Source organism: Pyxicephalus adspersus, chromosome 11 (genome assembly GCF_032062135.1).
Source record: "Pyxicephalus adspersus chromosome 11, UCB_Pads_2.0, whole genome shotgun sequence".
NCBI classification, from domain to species: domain Eukaryota; kingdom Metazoa; phylum Chordata; class Amphibia; order Anura; family Pyxicephalidae; genus Pyxicephalus; species Pyxicephalus adspersus.
In genome coordinates this window covers 51,328,726-51,349,481 of record NC_092868.1, presented here as the reverse complement: position 1 = coordinate 51,349,481, position 20,756 = coordinate 51,328,726, and the positions used below count along the sequence as shown (strand labels likewise).

At 38.9% G+C, this 20,756-nt stretch overlaps 1 protein-coding gene across 6 annotated transcripts in view; it reads right to left on the bottom strand.

The window, feature by feature from the left end:
• The window catches only part of CAMTA1 (calmodulin binding transcription activator 1), an 884,829-nt gene that overhangs the window by 91,768 nt on the left and 772,305 nt on the right, over window positions 1-20,756 (bottom strand). For all 6 annotated transcript variants that reach the window (XM_072426016.1, XM_072426012.1, XM_072426011.1 and 3 more), the window contains 2 exons: window positions 17,730-19,579; window positions 1,619-1,745 (listed from right to left, as the gene is read on the bottom strand). In XM_072426016.1, the coding sequence (XP_072282117.1) occupies window positions 1,619-1,745; window positions 17,730-19,579 (1,977 nt within the window). The remainder of the gene's footprint in view (window positions 1-1,618; window positions 1,746-17,729; window positions 19,580-20,756) is intronic.

Genomic DNA, 20,756 nt, shown 5'->3' with positions numbered 1-20,756 from the left:
AATTCCACACTCATATCACATGGATATTGAAAATAATTCAGTCCACAATATGCATTTACCCTGAGTAAGACATGCTGTATCTTTGACAGTTCTTGTAGTACCCCCCATAGAAACATATACAGGGAAAGAATATGGAAGATATCACTGCTGATCTCATTCTGAAAATCATAGCCTGTGTCCAGCTTTGGTACTTTAGGACAATGACTAGCATGCAGAACTCCCAAAGATACTGGATAAGAATGACAGACAGGGAGCTAATATTTCCAAAGAGAAGGTCAGAACTGTGTATCTTCCTTCTGTCCCCTATTTGAAAGGATGAGATGCTGCTGCCTGTCATTCCTCCTCTGCCTGCCTGTTGTCCTTCTTTTTGACATAGAGACATTGATGACAAAAATGCATTACTTGAAGCTGGAGAATGTGCCTGCCCTGATTCCATTAACTGTTTACTAACATGCTAATTAAATATTGAATTAAACCTTTCCATTTTGATATCTTTTTCTAGAAACAGTGGGTGTACCACCGAGTCTGGGGACTGGACATTCATAGGCAAGCTGTATTTGCATTATGCCTTCCCTAGGTAACACCTACATGTGGTGCAGATCAAAACTGAAATATAATAAATGAAAGAGGCAGGCCAGGGACATTCGGGCTGGGGAGGAAAGGGCTGGATGATAGAATGGGTTCTAACTGACTTGCTGCAGCTTTTAATGCACAGTATGAGAAGCACAGTGCACAGTGCAGTCAGAGTAAGCAAGTTCACTCAAGGACAGCAGTCAGTACAACACTAAAGGCTGAATGTCAGCATTAAAGATATTTAAGGTTAATGGGCATACTGCATTTCACATATCTGAACTGCAGCTTGCACAGTTGTACAGGTACCATTCCTGAACTGAAATTGCTTGCCCTGATTTCACTGCACACAATCAGCCTCTCACAATGTGCACTAGAAGCTGCAGTAAATCAGATATTTAATGTCCTTTATATAGAACATCCAGCATCATCTATCGCTTTCTTATTCAGCATGACTGCCCCCGATCTGCCCTTTTCCCTGTCTGGATTACTGTTCTTTCAGTCATAGGCTCAAAATTACATGGGGGCTTTACCTAGGGTGTTCTGCATGCAAATACAACCTGCCTAGGAATGTCTACTTTTGCAGCACCCTGACAATTCCTGCCACCAGCAATGATCTGCCTACAATGCATACAAAGTCACAAGGACCCAGTGATAACATTAAAAGGTTTAACGTTATGTAAGTAAAGACATCAGAAATGAACTGTATAGACATGCTAATAAGAAGGGAACATTGGAACCAGGAAAGGCCACTATATAGGAAGATTATATTTCAGACGTAAGGTTCAGTCCAATCTAAAGTTACATTTTTTAATTTAGAGTAGAGGCTGATCAGCCTTTGATGTGGCATTAGGAAAATCTCCCTGCCATAATATTAGGCTGTGTTACCTGGGAATTTTGGGAGCCCCTGGCTAGTAGCCACCAGCCTTTGCTTTATGCAATGTGAGACAGTCCTGTGCTGTGATGAATATAATAAAGTACAATGTGCAGATCGGAGTCTCTAACAATAATGTGTATAGCTCCTCGGAGCTTTTCAGGTCATACTTACCTGGACAGTAGCAGCGCAGGACACCTGGCTGTATTAGAGATGCAGGCACTGAGATCTGGTCAAACAAGCAGCTGTAGTTATTGCTGGCTTCTTGCCATGGCCCCGTAATTAAGACTTTTACTCCGCCCTGGAAAGACAAATTGGTTCATTGTGAATTTCCAGCCAATGATTATAAATAATAATATGAATTACATTGCAAATTGCAGGATGTTCATTGTATCAGCCATCATCAAACGTAAAGAATAAAATAGGGGATCTGTTTCTCCTTCTAAACTTATCTACAAATACAGGCCTCCGATGGATTTCTCAATATGTCTCTGTACCCCTTTACCTATTGAAATCATTTCATATCGGTATCAGTATGACTTCAGAAAATATCAAAAGCTTGTTTTTACTTTACATATAGAAAGCTAGAGTCAGAACAGCTGGAAGAAATGTGAAAGATTTCATCATAATTATTAATAAAATACAGCAAATCATTAATACACAATATAGCTACAACCAGTGAGATCTGTGGAATAAAAACATTGAATTAGAGTGCAGCTACTAACATTGTTAGGTACATGTTTTCTTATACTACAAAACTAAATTATCTACTTAATGTTCAATAAGATAGAAAACCACCTTTAATTTTTGTTTAACTATTCTTTAAAGACATTGTCTGCATAAAGACACATATCTGCTAACATTGGAGAATAAAAGTAAAGTCATCATACCAATAAGCATATATGCATCAATTCTTCAGGAAATAAAGGCAAGTCTTATTTCTAAAAAAAAATAATATGGCCTTGTAGTAGGACTCTACTCTTTGCATGGGGTAAATGCTCGTTATTGAAGAAAGCCCTTTTACTCACCTTTTTGCTTACTTTAGGTTCCCCTAAAGCATCTTCTCCTTGGTGCTTCTGTTGGTCACAGGACTGACATACTCACATACAATGCAGGACCAGCAATCCTATGATGTACATGAGGGCCCTGGCAGAACCCAATGCTTCAAAGGGAAGAGGAGAACAACGTTTGCTTGGGGAGCTGCCAGCTCTCTTAGTTTAAACTTCTGTAGTGTGAGGGCTAGCTTCACTGCCAGGGGAAATGTCCCTGCCTGGTACTTGGGAACAAATGCAAGGATAGCTCCCTGAACTCCATACACACACAGTTTTTTTAATTTAATATTGAATGTAAAGCAACATTTTCATAGTATGGGACAATTCTATTTTTGTTTTTTTAACTAATGTTTATATCTGGCAAAAGTGTAATTAATTTCTAGAGCATCATAGTACTATAAAGAAAGCAGACCATGGCTGTCTTCCCCCCATCTCCTGATGGATATATACAGGGAGAGGGGAAAGGGGCACAACTTTGATTTATTCACATGTCTGTGTTCTTTCAAGCTTGGCCTGTTTAGGTCTGCAGATTATAGTTTTTTTTTCTCAGCATAAGTTAAGAAACTGGAAACCATTTATATAGGAAGCTTGTTGGTTGAAAATGAGAATGCAAAATAATACTGCTCAATGTTTCACATTTATGTGATAAAAAATATGTTACAATTTAATTTGTCCTAAACATATTAAAGGAAAAAAGAAAAAACAGTATTAGAAGGAAGTGTTCACAGTTTTTTTTCTATGGAAGAAATTTTGGGCTTGGCAAGTTAGACAGCAGAGTGATTCATCATTTCACACTAAGGTATTGCAGTTACTACCAGGGAAACACCAACCCATGGTAGTCTGAGTGGATCATACAAGCTGGAGTATATTTCACATTCTGAACAAAACTTGGGAAATACATCCTAAATGACCTTTTTACTTAGTTTTTTTTATAAGGTTTTATTTGATGTTCTGCTTTGGAGTTGCTTTTACCTATCTGTCTCTTTTACCAGCTGCTCTGGTTTCTCATTGGAGCAATGTGATAGGCTTAGTACTTCCAAGTAGGAAGTATGTGGCTCCCTTTATTTTCCCATGAATGCCTGAACAGACAATTGCCATGCTCAAGTGCTGCCATGTGGGAGAATAAAGGAGTCCTTAGCTCAGAAAAAGTTTGAACCTGTTTCACCTGGAGCTTTCACAGTTTCCTCTCATTGTAAATGTTAGTGATAGAAAGAAAAGGGAATGAAAGTTGGGGGACATAAGTAGGTCAGCCTGGTTCTTTGACCTACATGATACTTCCTGTTTTATGATTTTTTTAAATGTTGTGAATGGCATTGCTTTCATGTACATTGAATATACAATGTTAACTCTTTCTGCATTAAGGTGTTTAACTCTGGAACATCCTAGGTCAAGAACAACTTATTCTGTCACTGCACTTCATTTCACTTAGATGGCTACAATTATTAGAAACTAGCTGATTACCCGGAGTTTCCCGGGTATTTATTTATTGCATTCCTATATTATACAGGAAAAGGAATCAAATAAAGCTAAAATTATTTTCTTGTCTATGGTGTTGTTTCATTTTTTTGCCTTTGATTGCCTTACATTTTCTTTGTAAAAGAAAGTATAAAGTTTGTAACAGAAGTTTGTTACTTTGTAACAGAAATTTGTAAAAGAGTCCAAACAAAAGTATGAAAAATATAAGCAAATGGCAGACTGTCACTGAGCAATACATACACACATACACACATACATACATACATACAAATATACCTGTACCACAACGCTGTACAAAGATCAGTGGTGCATCATCAGAGTCATATGTCTAGCAAGTTTGGTTGAAATATCTCTATGCACTGCCTAGTGATGACATACACACATGTATCCAAATATAGCTCTGACATATAGCACAGCACTGTACAAAGATGACTGGTGCACTCACATGAGTCTCAGTCATATGTATAGTAAGTTTAGTTAAAATGTTTCCATGTGTTATCGAGTGATGGTGGAACCTACACACACACACACACACACACACACACACACACACACACACACAGTATATACATCCAATTTTATATATATACTAGCTGATTACCCGGCATTTCTCAGGTATTTATTTATTGCAATCTTATAAATAATCCCAAAAAAAGTATGTAAAAATATAAGCAAAATGCACACTGTGCTAAGCAATACATACACACATACGTACATACATACATATATTCAAATATACCTCTGACATATAGCACAGCGCTGTACAAAGATCAGTGGTGCACTCACATGAGTCTCGGTCATATATCTAGCACGTTTGCTTGAAATGTCTCCATGCGTTTCCTAGTGATAACACACACACATACATACATACATACATCCAAATATAGCTCTGACATATAGCACAGCGCTGTACAAAGATGACAGGTGCACTCACATGAGTCTCAGTCATATGTATGGCAAGTTTGGTTGAAATGTCTCCATACGTTTTCGTGTGATGATGGAACATACACACATACATACAATTCTTTATATAAAGATTTATAAAGCTCTTACATATACCATAGTGATGTCCAATGAAACACTGAGCTGGACCCATCAGTCTCTGTACAGAGGAGCTGACACTCTAATGTCCCCCCACAGTCACACACTATTATTATTATACATTTATATACCTCTAACATATACCACAACGCTGTACAAAGATCAGGGGTGTCATATTTTTAGCTTGGTTTAGTAAGTTTGGTTTAAGTGTCTCAATGCGTTCCGAGTGATGGTGGAACATAGCAAGTTAGGTTGAAGTGTCTCCACGTGTTTCCTAGTGATCACCAAATATAGCTCTGACATATAGCACAGCGCTGCACAAAGATCAGCGGTGCACTCACATGAGTCTGAGTCATATGTATGGCAAGTTTGGTGATGACATACACACATACATACATACATCCAAATATAGCTCTGACATATAGCACAGCGCTGCACAAAGATCAGCGGTGCACTCACATGAGTCTGAGTCATATGTATGGCAAGTTTGGTGATGACATACACACATACATACATACATCCAAATATAGCTCTGACATATAGCACAGCACTGTATAAAGGTGTCTGGTGCACTCACATATAGCTCAGTCATATGTATGGCAAGTCTGGTTGAAATGTCTCCATGCGTTTTCGAGTGATGGTGGAACATACAATCATACATCCAATTTTATATATATATATATATATATATATATATATATATATATATATATAATAAAAAACCCACAAATAAAACACATTTACATCTATATTCAACAGAACAAAAGAAAAAGGTAATTGTTAGGGTTTATTTACATAGTAATGTTGCAGTTGGCTGCAGATTAGGTATAGGTATGATTTATTTTAGTGTAATACTGCCATCGTGTGGTAATTTTGTAATATTGCATGTATACTGCCTATTTTAGAAGTCTTTAACATACCGGTATATATATATATGTTTGAAATTAACTTTTTATTTTTATAAAATTGTTATGTTTGTAAGAGCAGATTTTTTCTCATATGTTTTGATGGCGAAAAACAATGGAGCAATTTGCATTGTCTATTGAGTTCTCCTTGCATTTAGTTAATAGAGATAGAATTCTTAAGTTCTAAAACTAATAAATTGAATTGGCTTGTAATAGCATATCACTGTTAAAGTCCTGTTTTCTTGTTCTGATTGTATTTGTTTCCAGTAGAGGATGATGGTGCATCCAATGACCTTTTGACAGTCTGGGCTCTGAGGACTGGAGGAAATGTAATCCAATCAGATTCTACTACATGGATATGTCATTGACCAAGCTGAGCTGCTTAATTTCAGCAGATGAAGGTGAGGTCAGTGACCTGGCTGTGTGGTCCATACACTTGGAGGGTGGTCAGTTAAAAAATTCTAATTTTATGCAGTACAAATCAGGGCACAACACAGAAAGCAGTAACCAGTGATGACCCTGAAAGGTCCCCTGTATGATGGGTTGTGGAGCAGATGGAATTATTGGGAAAAATACACTTCCCTAATACAGTTTTTCTCTAACACCAACATTGCAATTTTTATTTTCCCCCTGCCAGTAGACCTGTAATTTTTCCACATTTCTTAACAGGCTGACAATACTTTCGTACTGCAGTAAAATAGCACAGCAGTGTTGTCACCCTGTGGAGAAGGTGATCCTAAAATGATTTAGTTAAATGATTTAGTGTTAGCTCCAGCTAACACTTACAGAATACCAATTTTGCAGGCTGAAGAGGGTTAACCCTTTGCCTCTTAGTTTTGGTGTCATACTGGTAGATGAGACCCTCAATCTACCTGGGTGACTTTGTCTTCTGGAGTTCGGGGCTTATTACCACCTGTATACTGTGGTAAAGCATCTGCATTTGCCTTGTGGTTTGCCTTGTGGTGAGTCTTACAAAATGTGCACATTCATTTTGTTCGCATTGTGGTAAGAGTATAGAGTTTTAGAATTTTTTTTAGCCTCCTACACTTTTGTGAAGCTTTTATTACAGCACTTTACAAACTTCCATATATTCCATTTTAAGTCTATTTTATTCTAGCCACAAAGTTTGCTTCCTGATTTAAATACATTCCGTTTAATTGTCTGGGTCTTGGATGTATTATTATTATTCAAAAAGTTACTTTGTATTGAATAATTAATGTTATTTGGTGCATTTCTATTTTCCTGGTTGCAGACATGAATGAATCTAAGCACAGCGGGTAAAAAACAGAGGGGGTCCAAAGAGATAGAATTGGGGGAAGAGAACGCAAATATAAATGGGGGACCATGTTAGGTGTTCAGAGAGGTAGAGGAACAGGAAAGGGTACAAAGAGCAGATGTGGAAGTTGAGAACTATTTGTTTGCAATGCAGTAGAGTCAAAATGGCTAGGAGTTTATTTTTTACATCCTCTGCAGATATATCATCCACAATGCACTGGACCACAATGCAGAGTAATATATGAGCTGCTTATTGTGGCTCATGTTCGATCCTGACATTGTTGTGGTGCAGAAGTGAGGTGCTGAGAAAGGGGTTGGGGATCCAACCTGAAAATACTTTCTTATTGTATGAACAATATTGAAACTGCACAATAATCAGGCTGGGATATTGTTCATGTAAATACCTTTCGCTACCCTGCCTGGGGCTCTGTGTGTGGTCAATCCAGCTCTGACCCAGAGTCGGAATGTGTAAGTGGATAAGTATTGTGCAGGTGTAATACAGTTTTTTTTTAACTCTCACAGAGATCATAGTACTTCACCCGACAATGCCTTCACCTGCCTTTATCTCCTACAGAGACAGAGCTGTCTTTGATAAGGCATCATCCAAGGTCAGCATATACTTCAAAGCCAATCCATCGAGGATACATAAAATCCTGGTGCCTGTGCAGTACAAGTGTCCTACACTGACCCTAACACAGCTTCTCACAATGTGTCTTGCTGCAAAGTTCCAATGTTGAAGTGGGACTTAGAAAAGGGTTTCTCCTTTTTGCAACATACTAGTATTATCCCGGCCTAGGCACAGTAACCTAACTGGATCTCAATGATGTTTTTTTAATAATAAAATAGGAAGCTTTTTTTCTTTACTGCGTATTTTGATTAGAAAAATATGAAATTCAGAAATGTATTTATTTAGACAAGTAATATTACAGATGATTCTCATTCAGCCATATACACAGAAGACCCACTAGTGCAGTGTTTCCCAACCAGTGTTCTATAGAACCTTTCTTGAGTCACGGCACATATTTTACATTAGAAAAATCCCACGGCACACCACTAAACAAAAGTGTCACATATACAGGTTAATTAGCTACCTGCTGCCATTGAGTGGAAGAGTATTTAATTGTTCTGCCTGTCACTATACGTCGCTGGCAAAGACAAATGGAGACAAATCATTTGCAGTAAATAAATACTAATTTTCAGGCCAATAAAGTGAAATTGAATAATTTCCTATGGTACACCTGATGATCTCACGGCACACTAATGTGCCAAGGCACAGTGGCTGGGAATCACTGCTATAGAAACCTATAGATAACCTATAGATATACCTGTAGGTATAGAGTTCCTCCATATTTTGCTTGGGTTCCTTGAGCAATGAGCAGTTTATACCTCTCAGGTTGGTATAACTGATACCAATGATCGTTTTGGCTATCTGTAAGGGTGACATTCTTCCCAATGGCCATCAATGTAAGAGACATTCTATCCACTGACCACCATGCTAATGTACTGTGAACTGTGGATAAAGTAATTATAGCAGGGGCTCCCGGAAGTCCTCTAAGATTTTTTAAGGGTTCCTCCATGCTAAAAAAAATTTGGAAAGTTTTACCTAGAAGCTGGTCTGGTGATATATAGTTTGCAGTGACCTAGCATTCACTGTCATTTCTTTTCCCGTGTCTTGTTCCCAGGAAGCGGATTCCACATTTATACAACATTCACACTGAATTGGCAAGGGCAGTGACAAGTTCATGAAACAACATGTTAAGATCATGGTTCAATATTTCACAACAAAAGTACATAAAACAACAATTGGATCTTTACATACCAGAATGTGTTTTATACATTTGCACATCACTTATACTTCTGTTATAGGGTCTATTCATCTCTATCTAACCTATCATCATAGATCATAAGCTTTTCTATGTATTTTTCAATAGTTTCCACTAGTCAGTCTCTGGCAGGAGAACATAGACCACACCTCCCAACACGTTTGCTTCTTCAGGAGCAATAAAGGGTTTCATTTCCCCTGTTGATCCCCCCCCCCCAAAAAAAAAAAAAAAAAAAACAAGGTCAAGACAGTACCAGCTTCCACTCAAGTCTATTCCAGTTGCTAACTAAAGGAAAGGCAAGATCATAGTCTGATCCTAAAGCAGAACTGGATCCGACTATATATTTTCATTTATTTGCATATTTTTTTGAAGTGGTAAATAAAAAAGCTTTAAACAAAGCTTTTGCTGACTCCTGTAGTTATGGGCCTTGTGGATAAATAATCTTCAAAGTTTACACCAAAATCACTTTTCATTTTAATTTTTGTACAGTAGTTCACTGTGCTCCCCATTCAGCAGTGACAATAATAAAACCATACAGGGGTATAACCCTTTACCACTCTATACAATGTAAACAATAAAAAGGAGTAGAAGAAGAAGAGGATAGAGTCTATATCAAATTAAAAGACTTTACTAATTATTTTGCAAACTTTGAGAATAAATTGCTCCATAGTGTCTGCAACTAGTGAGGTCTGTGCGTACTTGTTTTAAAAGGCAACTGAACTCAGCTGCTCCTTCAGTGATGACAGATCAAAACTGTTCCTTACCACTACATGTGCACCCCAAACAGGGCATTTGGTTAAAAAAAAAAAAAAAGGAAAGAGGGGAAAAAGGGTTTTTAAGCAATTACAAAAAAACAAAAATACTTAAACACATCTTTCCTGGCTGCCATTAAAACCCATCTAAAAGCCCAAATCTTTGTGCCTTCCAATTCTGAAGAGATGCAACCACTGGAGAGTTTCTTGTATAACGTAGACTGCTTAGGTAGTTATAATGTCAGAATCCCCAATTCAGAAACCAAGTGGATGAAGTACAGAATTCCTCACACATGTTGTTTCCTTTTTGTGTTCTTTTTCCCAAATTCAAATTACAGCCATCCTCTGTAATGGGAATTTTATTTTAGCTTAGTAAGACCTGGAAATCTCTATAGAGACAAAAACAATGAGATTGTTCTAATAGAGAATTTTCCACAGAGAAATTGCTCAGGTTTGAACCCTTGTCAGGACTATATTCTCTCCTTTCCAGTCTGATGAAAATATTGTGAGGGTTTTGTTTTTAGGAGTCCCGGACAGCAGCAAAACCTGATAGGGGATTTACTACTTTCATATTCTCTCCAAAAATACAACATTAAAAATGTCTTGGCTATACTTTTCTTTAACAAAACATTAACATGACGGGGAAATGAGTCCATAAAAAAGTTTTTTTGGACATTCTTTAGACATAGCACATGTAAGGCATTCACCATTTATAACCATGTATTCAAAAAACTTTATTGAACAAGCACAGAAATGCTTATTCTCATTCTCTCCACAGATGCGTTTCGCTACTTAACTCTATGAAACGCGTCAGTGAAAAGGGTAAGTGTCTCTGCCACTTGTTCAATAAAGCTTTTTGAATCTACGATTAGATGTGGCATTTGCTCCCCCCCTCTAGGACGGCCTGGATTCTCTTGCTTAGTTAGGTTTTTTGGATATATTGTTAGGGGCTGTGTGGAGAGTGAGGAGGTGAAGCCCATTTGAGAAGTTGGTGGAGCCAGAGTCTGACCACCACCTGTGGCTTTGCAGTTGTTATACAGATCTACAATCAGCCATTATTCCATTACATTGAAAGGGCACTTTGCAATAAATGATATTCTTTTTACCCAACGACATTAAAGCCGTGCAACAAATTCTATCAAAATGTATCAAAGTAAGCTAATCCAACGTGCTATCAGTATAATATACACAGTCCCATGATGTGATTATCCTCCTCTCTTGCTGTACTACATTTACATTTCTACATCAAAAACTGTTTTTCATGTATCTTCAAATAGGTTCAATTTAAGTGGAAACCTGTTACAAAAAAAAAAAAAAGTTCCAACGATAAAAGCGGAACATAAAAGTCACTATTAACAAGAGACATGATTACCGCCACCGATTTCCCATCAAGATGCGCTAAGCGAGGCATGATTTGCAGATATAATTTTGCAATCAGTCACAAATATTCTGATTAGCCATGCTAAAATAGGTCGGGGTACAATTACACAAGTCCCATGCATTAGGAAGTGGGAAAATAAATTGATTTAATTGGTCCTTTGTCAGAAGCGAAGGATATTGCCTGTATGCAGTAGGAATATTCGGAGGTATTATATTACCTTCGAGGCGGGTGGGAAATGTGTAAACGCTTTTGTCTTTTGTTGGGAAGAAAAAAACGGTCTTTGAAGAGAACCTGTCGCCATCCTAAATTGCTGCTAAAGATTAAAAACATAAAGTGAGAGTCAATTCACTACCATAGCCCCAAAACCTCCTTGCGCTCTTCTTCTGGGAGTTTCCCGTTATTCTCAGTGCTGGGCCAGCTTCTTACTTACTCCTCTTACCTTCCTAAGTAAAATGGAGCTGCTTGGGAAGGAACAAAGGGTTTCATAGCTGTTCACCATGGTTCTAGGATTCTGTTCCTCTAGCTAAGGGTACCAAATGATTTTTTTGGCTATCTGTAAGGGTGATATTCTTCCCAATGGCCAGCAATGCAAGAAACATTCTTCCTACTGGCCACCACACTAAGATACTGTGAGCTGTGGATATAGTAAACATAGCAGGGGTTCCCTGAAGACCTGAAAGTTATTTGAAGGGTTACCTAGGTTAAAAAGGTTGAGAAACACAGCTATTGAGTCCTCAAGGGCTGCCGATATCACATCCAAGATAATAACAGTTCCAGTGCTTTTGGATGTCTACAAAAAGAAGGCTTTTAAAGGTGGTAATATGCACAAAATACATGAAATGCACCTGCACCACCTGGAAAGAACACTGTTGAAATGAATATTGGTCTGGTGACAGGGTCCCTTTAGAATAAATCCCAAGATGGTATGGTTCTCTAAAGTATACAGTTCAATTTTTTTTTTACTTCCCACATCCTGTAACAGTGACAAAAGTTTCACCAAGGAACATTTGTTCACCAAAGAGGAAAAGAGTCAAATTCTGCTAGATAAACATTTTAAAGATGGCACAGGTTCTGTTCTATTTCTATTTATCACCTGGGCATGGCTGAAGCACACAGGCCATGTTACTGCCCTAAGCTATTTATTAGCCATTTCTATGGGGTACTGGGAACACCCATTGCGGTGCCATGTGACTGAACTTATAAAACGTTCCCAACCTAAAATGAGAAAAGTTTTCCTACTTCCAATCATGTGATAGAAGTCTCTTTTTTTTAGAGGCCCATAGAAGGCATTGTCCAGTTGAGATGCAGTCACCCAATATCCACTAATGTTCTTTTCCTATGCATGCTGGGAAAGCTATCCTCTCCTACAGCATAGACTGGTAAAGTTTTAGCCTATGCACGCTGTGGATAATTGCTTGCACTTATTAGAAATCATATTGCATTGCTGAAGCATGTATAGCTGGTTTGTCTTTTCTAGAAGACATTTGTCAGTCTGTCAACTCTGCCCCCTATAAATGGGAACATGCTTGCCTGGACACAATGCGCAAGCCATGCACTGTGCAGAAGTAAGAAAAAAAAATCAAAAGCCAAATATGAATATTGAAATTTGCAAATTGTCTTGATGAATTCTAATACGAACATCATCTATTGACCAACAAAAAGAAGGGAGGGGACACAAATCAAATTATTACTGGACTCCAGTCACAGTACGAGATTCCAGTAAAATTATTCATTGTAGTTATTTGTAACTAATTTGTGTTTGGAAATGCTTTCAAATACATTTTTCCTATTAGGCACTATGAAATATTAGGGGGAAGGAGGAATGAAGAGTATCGTTTTATAGCTAAAAGTCAACTTGCTACCTCAAGATATACCAATGACATTCATTTTGCATGGAGTATACTCCATAAAATGGATTAGTTATTTGTGTACCAAGAAGATTCAGCAACAATGGCCTCTGTGACCAAGAACACGGAATGCATGATTTTTCTGCCCCACATATCCAGGTGGCAATCACAATCTATCAGGACTAGAGAGGAATTATACAAAAGCTGGGGCAGATATAATATGCCATAATGTACATATGTGCATAGCACAACTGCACATTATGACCCACTAACCTCTGGATCTACCTTGTGAATCTATTATATCTGCCTTTAATGTAACTCATCCTTCTCATCTGCATTATGCATATGCGCCACTAGAGGGAGCTGCTTGCATTCTAAATGCAGCCAATTAGCTCCACTACTTGACCTTATCTGAGTCACTGAAGGTCTAGCAGATGGAAAAACAAGGACACAATTTAACTAAGAAAACAAACTCCAGTATGCTATTCAATGCAACTCTAAATAACAAGGTTTAAGATTTATTTCTGGTTTTCTTTCTTGCACGCTTAGATCTGGAGGTATGAAAACAACCCTCAGTTGCCCCAGCCTCCATTAACATTGTTTTTTCTTTACATTACAGTTATTTCAAAATTGTTATAGGGCAGTTTAAAATCTCAGCAAAGTTTTGAACAATAACTGGAATATGCTCCGTCTTGTAATAATTTATATATAGAAATAGCTGGGTAGTTTGTTTGTTTTCTAGAGCGATGCAACCTGCGCATAGTGAATTAGCTGTAGACATGGTAACTCTATAGTTTATTTGTTTGGTCGGTAAGCCACAAGGCTAAACACATCTCCTCTCCTTGATTCCACCCTCATTGCACGGCTTGTCTCTAACAGGATTATACACCCAAGCAATAATTTACTGATCCGACTTCAGAAAATTGAAATCTAATTGACTGCTAAGGGCACACACTTTGCTATTCACCACTGACTGCACGTTGTGCTGTCTGGGACGGAACATGCGAACAAATGACGGTTACTGAAACCTGTATGATGAGAATGCCAGGGGCGGCATTGGGTGGAGAGTGACATTGAAAGTTGTGGCAAAGCATTTTTGCTCTATTAGACTATCATTAGAACCCCTACCGTGTTTTAAAGAAGACTCTCCTTTTCTCCAAAAACATCAGCCCCTATTAAAATGTAGTAAACCCAATCAATAGAAAAACAAATACCCTTTAAAATATGGATGTCATTTCAAAATCTGCACCTTTCATACTTGGTAATCCTGCCATAAGGGTTGAGCTTTTTTGACATTTTGACATTTTCCATTATAAGGTGACAACCCTTTTCCTTGTCTCCCAATTGTGGGGCTGCATTGCCACCATGGACTCTAATGGAGACTACAGAAGGCCTAGAGAAGTGGCTGTATCAACAAAATGGCATGCAGCCACTGCTGGAGTGCATGTAGACAGGAGGTGGGTGCAGAAGGTGAGCAACAATTGAAAGCAGTATTTAAAAAAATGGCAATTGTCTATGACCTACAGTTCTTTAACAAACACCTTGGAGTTTACATACAATAGTAATTGCAACTTATGTAAAAAAAAAAATAAAGCAGTAATTTTCAGGTCTAGTCACATGACCAATCAGCCTAATAACCTACACTTTGTCATCGGGACCATTAAGGACCACTGGAACAAATGTTCTTTGTGACTTTTCCGGATCAAATGACCCTCCCCTCCCCCCGGTCTACCTAGTCAATGTTCTGTATTTTCATTAAAAAAAAAAGAAAAAACTTCTATGAAGTAATTTGTTAAATGGGAGCTTGTTATATGCAAATGAAGGTAATAATCCTCAAACACCTGCTTTTGCTTATTAAGCTTACCGAGCGGAGTATAATGTATTCATAGACTTATCTTAATTTCATATTCCTTAAAGTGATGTTTTCATTTTAGTCTTTAAATGCTTTAATAGACTCCCACCTACAGCAGACTTTATGATTTCTTATAAAACAGAATAAAATAAACAGCATTTTTAAGATCAGGCAGCACTTAAAGGCAAATGTAACTTTTTGTTTTTTTGGGCCGGTGGCAATACTGACAGATAAATAATTTCTTGTGCTCTGCCATCTTTTCCTCGGAGGCAACAGCAAAAAGAAGGAAAAAGACACCTAGGCTGGAAGAACTGCTGCTTTGGGATCCATAGTGGGTGGTCACATGATCAGATACATTTAGTCACATGGTCTTTGTTTAAGGGTGGATCATTAGAATTCTGTGCTTTCCATTGAGCAGAGATCAGATCACATGACTGGCAATCAGATTTTTTTTTCTTTAGGGAAGCATTTCTGTTGTGTGTTACCATTTTTTAATTTTTATTTAAAGCCCATCCAAGCAAAATAAGGAAGGGTCTGTCCTTACCTATCCCAGTGACCCCTGCTTTTCTCATCCTCGAGTCACAGGGGTGCCACTGAGACATACATGGAGTCTTCCTATTGTAGTTACAGATAATAAATTTAACCTAGAATGGCTCAAAGTCATTCCTCTCTTTATTCATGTTTAAAAAACATATGGATCTGGAGTTGAGCTTTAAAGAGGACCTTCCACTGACATATTCTGGGACCCCCCAACCCTTCCAAAAAAATTTAATAAACTTAAAAAAAAGAATTATATTTACCTTATACCTGTTTTGGCCAAAAGTGGCTAGGTGAGAAGACATTGCCATCCTTTAAGAAGAATTCCTGTGTACTGCAGATCTGCTAAAATCTCTTGAGATTATGCTTTTGCAATGGACTGGAGTTCCCTATTACAAGATTTTAAGATTAAAGTTGGTTCCACTCTGGGTGCACAATAGTGGCTTCCAAATCCATAGTCCTAGCTTTGAATTCCATAGGAATCTTCTCAAAAGACTGGTGACCCCCTTCAATGTGGTATACAGGGGTACTGTAAGATAATTCTTAATTTTTTTATTTCTGTTTGTAATCTACTAAGTGTAAGAGATTTGTGAAAGGGCCTGGAAAGTTTTACATTTTAGAGCATGGTTCCCTTTAAATGCAGAAACTCAAGAAATTATAACAGCACATGCATGATGACAAAATGACAGGTTCCCTTTAATAGTGATTGTATAGTTTGTTAACCCAACTAACTTGTTGCTATCCTGACCACAAAGCAACATATAAAACCTAAAAGCAGAGCATTTAATCTATTTCAAGAGTTCTCCCTTAGTAGTCCTGTTTTGCTTTTCTCCGCTGTTCTTAAAATACCTGTTTAAAAATGACCTGAAGTTTCAAATTTTTTTTTTAAGTAATTCTGTCTCTCCGGAGCGATCTGCCTCCCCATATTCATTAGGGTCCGCAATTATTTTTGGCAGATGGCGTATTACGTTTTGACATACCACATCTGCTCTTTCAGCCTGATTGCTGTTTATTTAATGTCTGCACATATAAAATATTACTTTTCTCAGAGCTGGTTAAAGATGCCCAAGGATCCCACATAACAAGAAAAGTGACTAGTTATAAGACAACAGAAATTCACAGGGGTTTCTTTATCATGTACCCACGGTATACTTAGCATGCTGACGGCCATGTTGTGCAGAGAAGCGGCATTCAAACCAAAGATCTATAACATGAACTGATGAGCTAACAAGTTCATAATTGCATAATGGATAAGGCTGTATGGGAAGGCTGTACCTCCTTTGCCTACAGGAGCATAATATATTTACAAGAGCATACTATGTTTATTTATGTTTACCAACGATCCTTACATTAGGAATAAATCCGGGCTTTTTGATTCATCAAGAAAAGATATTATCCCCTAAAGCTACCCTATCAGGCAAAAACGGAAGACAAAATCATAGGCCTATGCAATAGAAGAGCATTTATGGCGGCCAGGGTGTTCTACATTCAACTTCCATTCAATTTCTGCAATCTTCAATAGATTGTTCTACACTGACACTTTCAGGAGTGTCGGATATCTATCACCCCCCACTTGTCAGTCATGTGACAAGCTCTCCTCCAATCAAAAAGATCTCTCTGCTTGCCTGAACATAATTTTTATGAATCAAATGATGTGTGTAGTAGCAAATTCTATGTTATACATAAGTCCCAAAGTCCACAGGCTTAGGTCTTTTAGAACCCTCAGTTGAAAAAAGAAATCACAACAATGATTTAGGCATTAAAATAGCCATTATCAACAAGGGCTCCATAGAACCATGGGGTTCTTCCAGAGGTATCTAGGGCTGTGGCTGATTGGTCTGTCTTTTAATGGTACCTGCATAGTCCCACTTAGCAGAACCAGTAGCATGGCGCCAGTGTTATTTTCAGGTGTCTGTGAAGGTGGCTTTCTGACAAGGAATATAACCCAATACATTTTGTAAGCGTTCCCCAAGATATGACATTTCAAAGGGGTCCTCTGGGGTAAAAAGGATGAGAAAGGCTGCAGTAAAATGTATTTTAAGTGTCAAAACTGACTTTTCTTTGGTTTCACATAAAGTACAGATAGAGGAACTAAGGCCTTTGTCATAATATATGGATGTTTCCTTTTGTAGTCAGTCTTGATTTGCCCAGGTGACAACTGAGAGCAAAAATAATTCAACATCAAAGGTTGGCGACAAAAAAGGGGTCCAAGGAGGACACTTTTTCTGTTCAGGGGAATTTCCCTACTCCCTAAATTTTGTTTAAAGGACAGGAAAGTTTTGCTTAAAATATAACTTAATCAACAGCAATATGTCACACATTGGACAGTAAGCACAGGTCTTACCTCAGGATACGACCACTCCGGGGAGTAATCCGTCACCATGAACAGCCGTCCACTCTGTTGCAGCATTCCCAGCGTGCTTTGTGCTGCTGCCGACACCACCTCTGCAACGTGCATGTATGCCATAGTAGTGGCTCCAGTTTCAGAACTGCTCAGCTGCATACTTGCTTGCTGAGGGCTACAACAAGGTATGCACATTTCAGCCTGAGAGTATGCAGGCCGATTCCCATCTTCGGCCTGCGGCAAAACGTTGCCGTCTCCAGCTACCAGTTGGTGCCCGTAAATGGTGTTACTCCCTCCTTCCACAGATATAAAGTCATTGATAAGGTCAGAGAACTGGTTGCTGAAGGAGATATCAAAGTGATCTAAGTTGAGCTCCATGTTGGAGGAGTTGCTCAATGCCTGGTGAGCCACTGGGTAGAGTCCTTGCACCATGTTTCCCTGCAGAATTGGGAGGTTGTTGCCATTTCTCATTGCGGCAGAGTTTTCTGGCTGCATATAGTGTTCGGCGTTACAGGCTTGAAGGTCTCCAGGCTTGAGGAGGTTCTCATTCCCTTCAGTTTGCTGTGATGTCTCCATCGGAACCTCTTCAGAATTTATCGATTGGAAGTTGGCCTGGAATTGCATGAGCTGGAGAGAAGAGGTGGACTCTATTCTAGCTTGGTCAATGTTGCCATTGCAGTTATTGGGTGCTTGACTAGAAGCTTCAGTCTTGACACTGGTCAAACCCAACGCGTTTACGTATGTGTTATTTGAGTCATTTAGGTTGTTGTGGTTGTTTTGCTCCATGGAGATTGGCTTGCTGGCATCTTGTAAAAAGAAGCTAGGGGAAGGGGTCTGGTGGACATGGGGGCTCTGCACTGTCTGGTTGAAGCTTGCTGAATAATCTTTGTTGGAATCAATTGCGCTGAAATCCATCTGCTCCAGGGTGGTGCTAGGGCTCAGTCCACCTCCTGATGGAACTAAACCAGAGCCGGGAGTGAGAGTTAGCGTATTTGATGATGTTGATGGAAAGGTCTCCTTTGCTAGCTGCTGATCGAATGAGGTGTCTTCTGTTTTAATCTCCTTAGCTAAAGTTGCATTGAAAGAGAAACTACGTTCTGTGCTGGATGATCTGCGCATATTCGTGCTAATATTTTCTTCCTTAAGACCGCTTCCACCGTATGTTTGCCCTTGTTTTGGGTTGTTCAGAAAACAGTCTGGGTCAAAATTCATTGCGGTTTCAGGGATCTTCCGGCTACTGTCAAGGGTGGTAGACAACACGAGCTCTTCTGAGACATTAGCAGACAACATTGATAAGCTATCTGAGCTCCCTGTTGTAGGGAAGGCAAACTTGTGACCATCTGAACTTACTGCAAGTACAAGTCCCTGGGTGGTGGTATCTGAGGACAAGAGGTGTTGACTGGCACCAGTGTTGGGTGACATTGTGTATACTGCTTCGTTGGTGACCTCAGACATAAACACAGTGGCATTTTGGGAGAGGCTTCCCATTACTGAGGCAACGGCCATACTAGAGACACCAGTGACAGCAGGACTGTCAGCCATGTCTGGGTCACTATTAAGACCACTGCTGATGGATACGGGGGAATTTTGGGTCGTGTCGGGAACCTCCACCTGATTGGTTGATGAAACCTCCGTACTATTTTGATGAAGCAGCACTGGTTTGGCCATCTTGCCATTCCTTTTCTCCCGGCTGGAGGATTTACCATGACTGTGCTCGTTCTTGCCTTCGGAAACATCATTGTTCTGTACCTCTGAATGAGCGCTGTAGCCCCCCGTCCTTGGCTCGACCTTTGGTGAAATGATGCGATGTTTGGCACTGTTACACTTGTGGTGCACACTGCTACCTGCACCTATAACAGACAAGTAAAGACTATGTTAAAATTGGAGCAAAATACCTGAGTGCGTTGCTAGGTGTGGATGAGGATGAGCATGTGGTGGAGATGTCTTGACATGTATTAAAGATATCATAGCATACAATATACTAAATGTGTCTGTTAAGGCAATTGTTTTGAACAGAGAAGGAAAGGGTTAGACCATGAATCAGGTTTTTATTGGTGTCTGTACCTCCGTTGGGGAGATTCACACTCTCTGTTTCTCCTGGTTACCATTGTCAGTCCAAGATGTTGTATTTGTTCCCTCAAAATAAGAGTTGAGGTTAAATAACCTCATGTCTGTACCCATTCCTAAAGTCATCATATTTGGAATGCTCATGCTTTTTTTAATTAAATGTATGATTTGGCTACTCACACATGCGATGGCCTTCACCAAGTCCTACCAAAAACAGTCTAACATTGCACTTGTGATCCAGAAACCCCTGCCTAGAAGTTCAGCTAGGTCATGCTTTTTTAAACTTTACTGTAGGCGGCATAGTAGGTAAACAATGTGAAATGTGTCCAATATTTATTTTGTAATTTAGTTTATATCTGTTGGGAGTTTGTTTTTAAATGTTTTTTTAAATATAGCCAATATCAGTGCATACATCTTTCATTACATTAGCTCTCTGCACAGTTGGGTTTAGACTGGCAAAGCAGCAGAGCCAGCCTTCCAGGCGCTAATACACAACACAATGGTGTCAGTCTAAAACTAGAAGAGGAGTGGTGACCTCATGGTAGAACCTTACAGACCAATCAGCAGGCTGGGCGCAGGTCAATGACCAAACTGCGCTGCTTAACTGCAGTAAAGGAAAGTGAGGTCAGTCACCTAGCTGGGTGTCCAGAGTTACAAATCAGAAGATATTAGACAGTTCCCACATTTATAATCCAGGTTTGTATTAATGATGATTAGATCATTATAAAATGAATGTTTGCATACTGAATCGTTGTAGCAGATTCGATTCACACCATCATTTAATCAAAATGTTATGTGGCAGTCATTATGCCTTGATACTGAGAGGGTTAAACTACTGTCTGTTTGCACAGATCTCCAGCACAAATGTCTCCTTTCTTTCCATGGGAAAAAAAAGCCCATGAATTTTTGATCTTTCTTACACTAATTGTTTTCCCCTTCACAGAAAAAAGGAGATAGGAA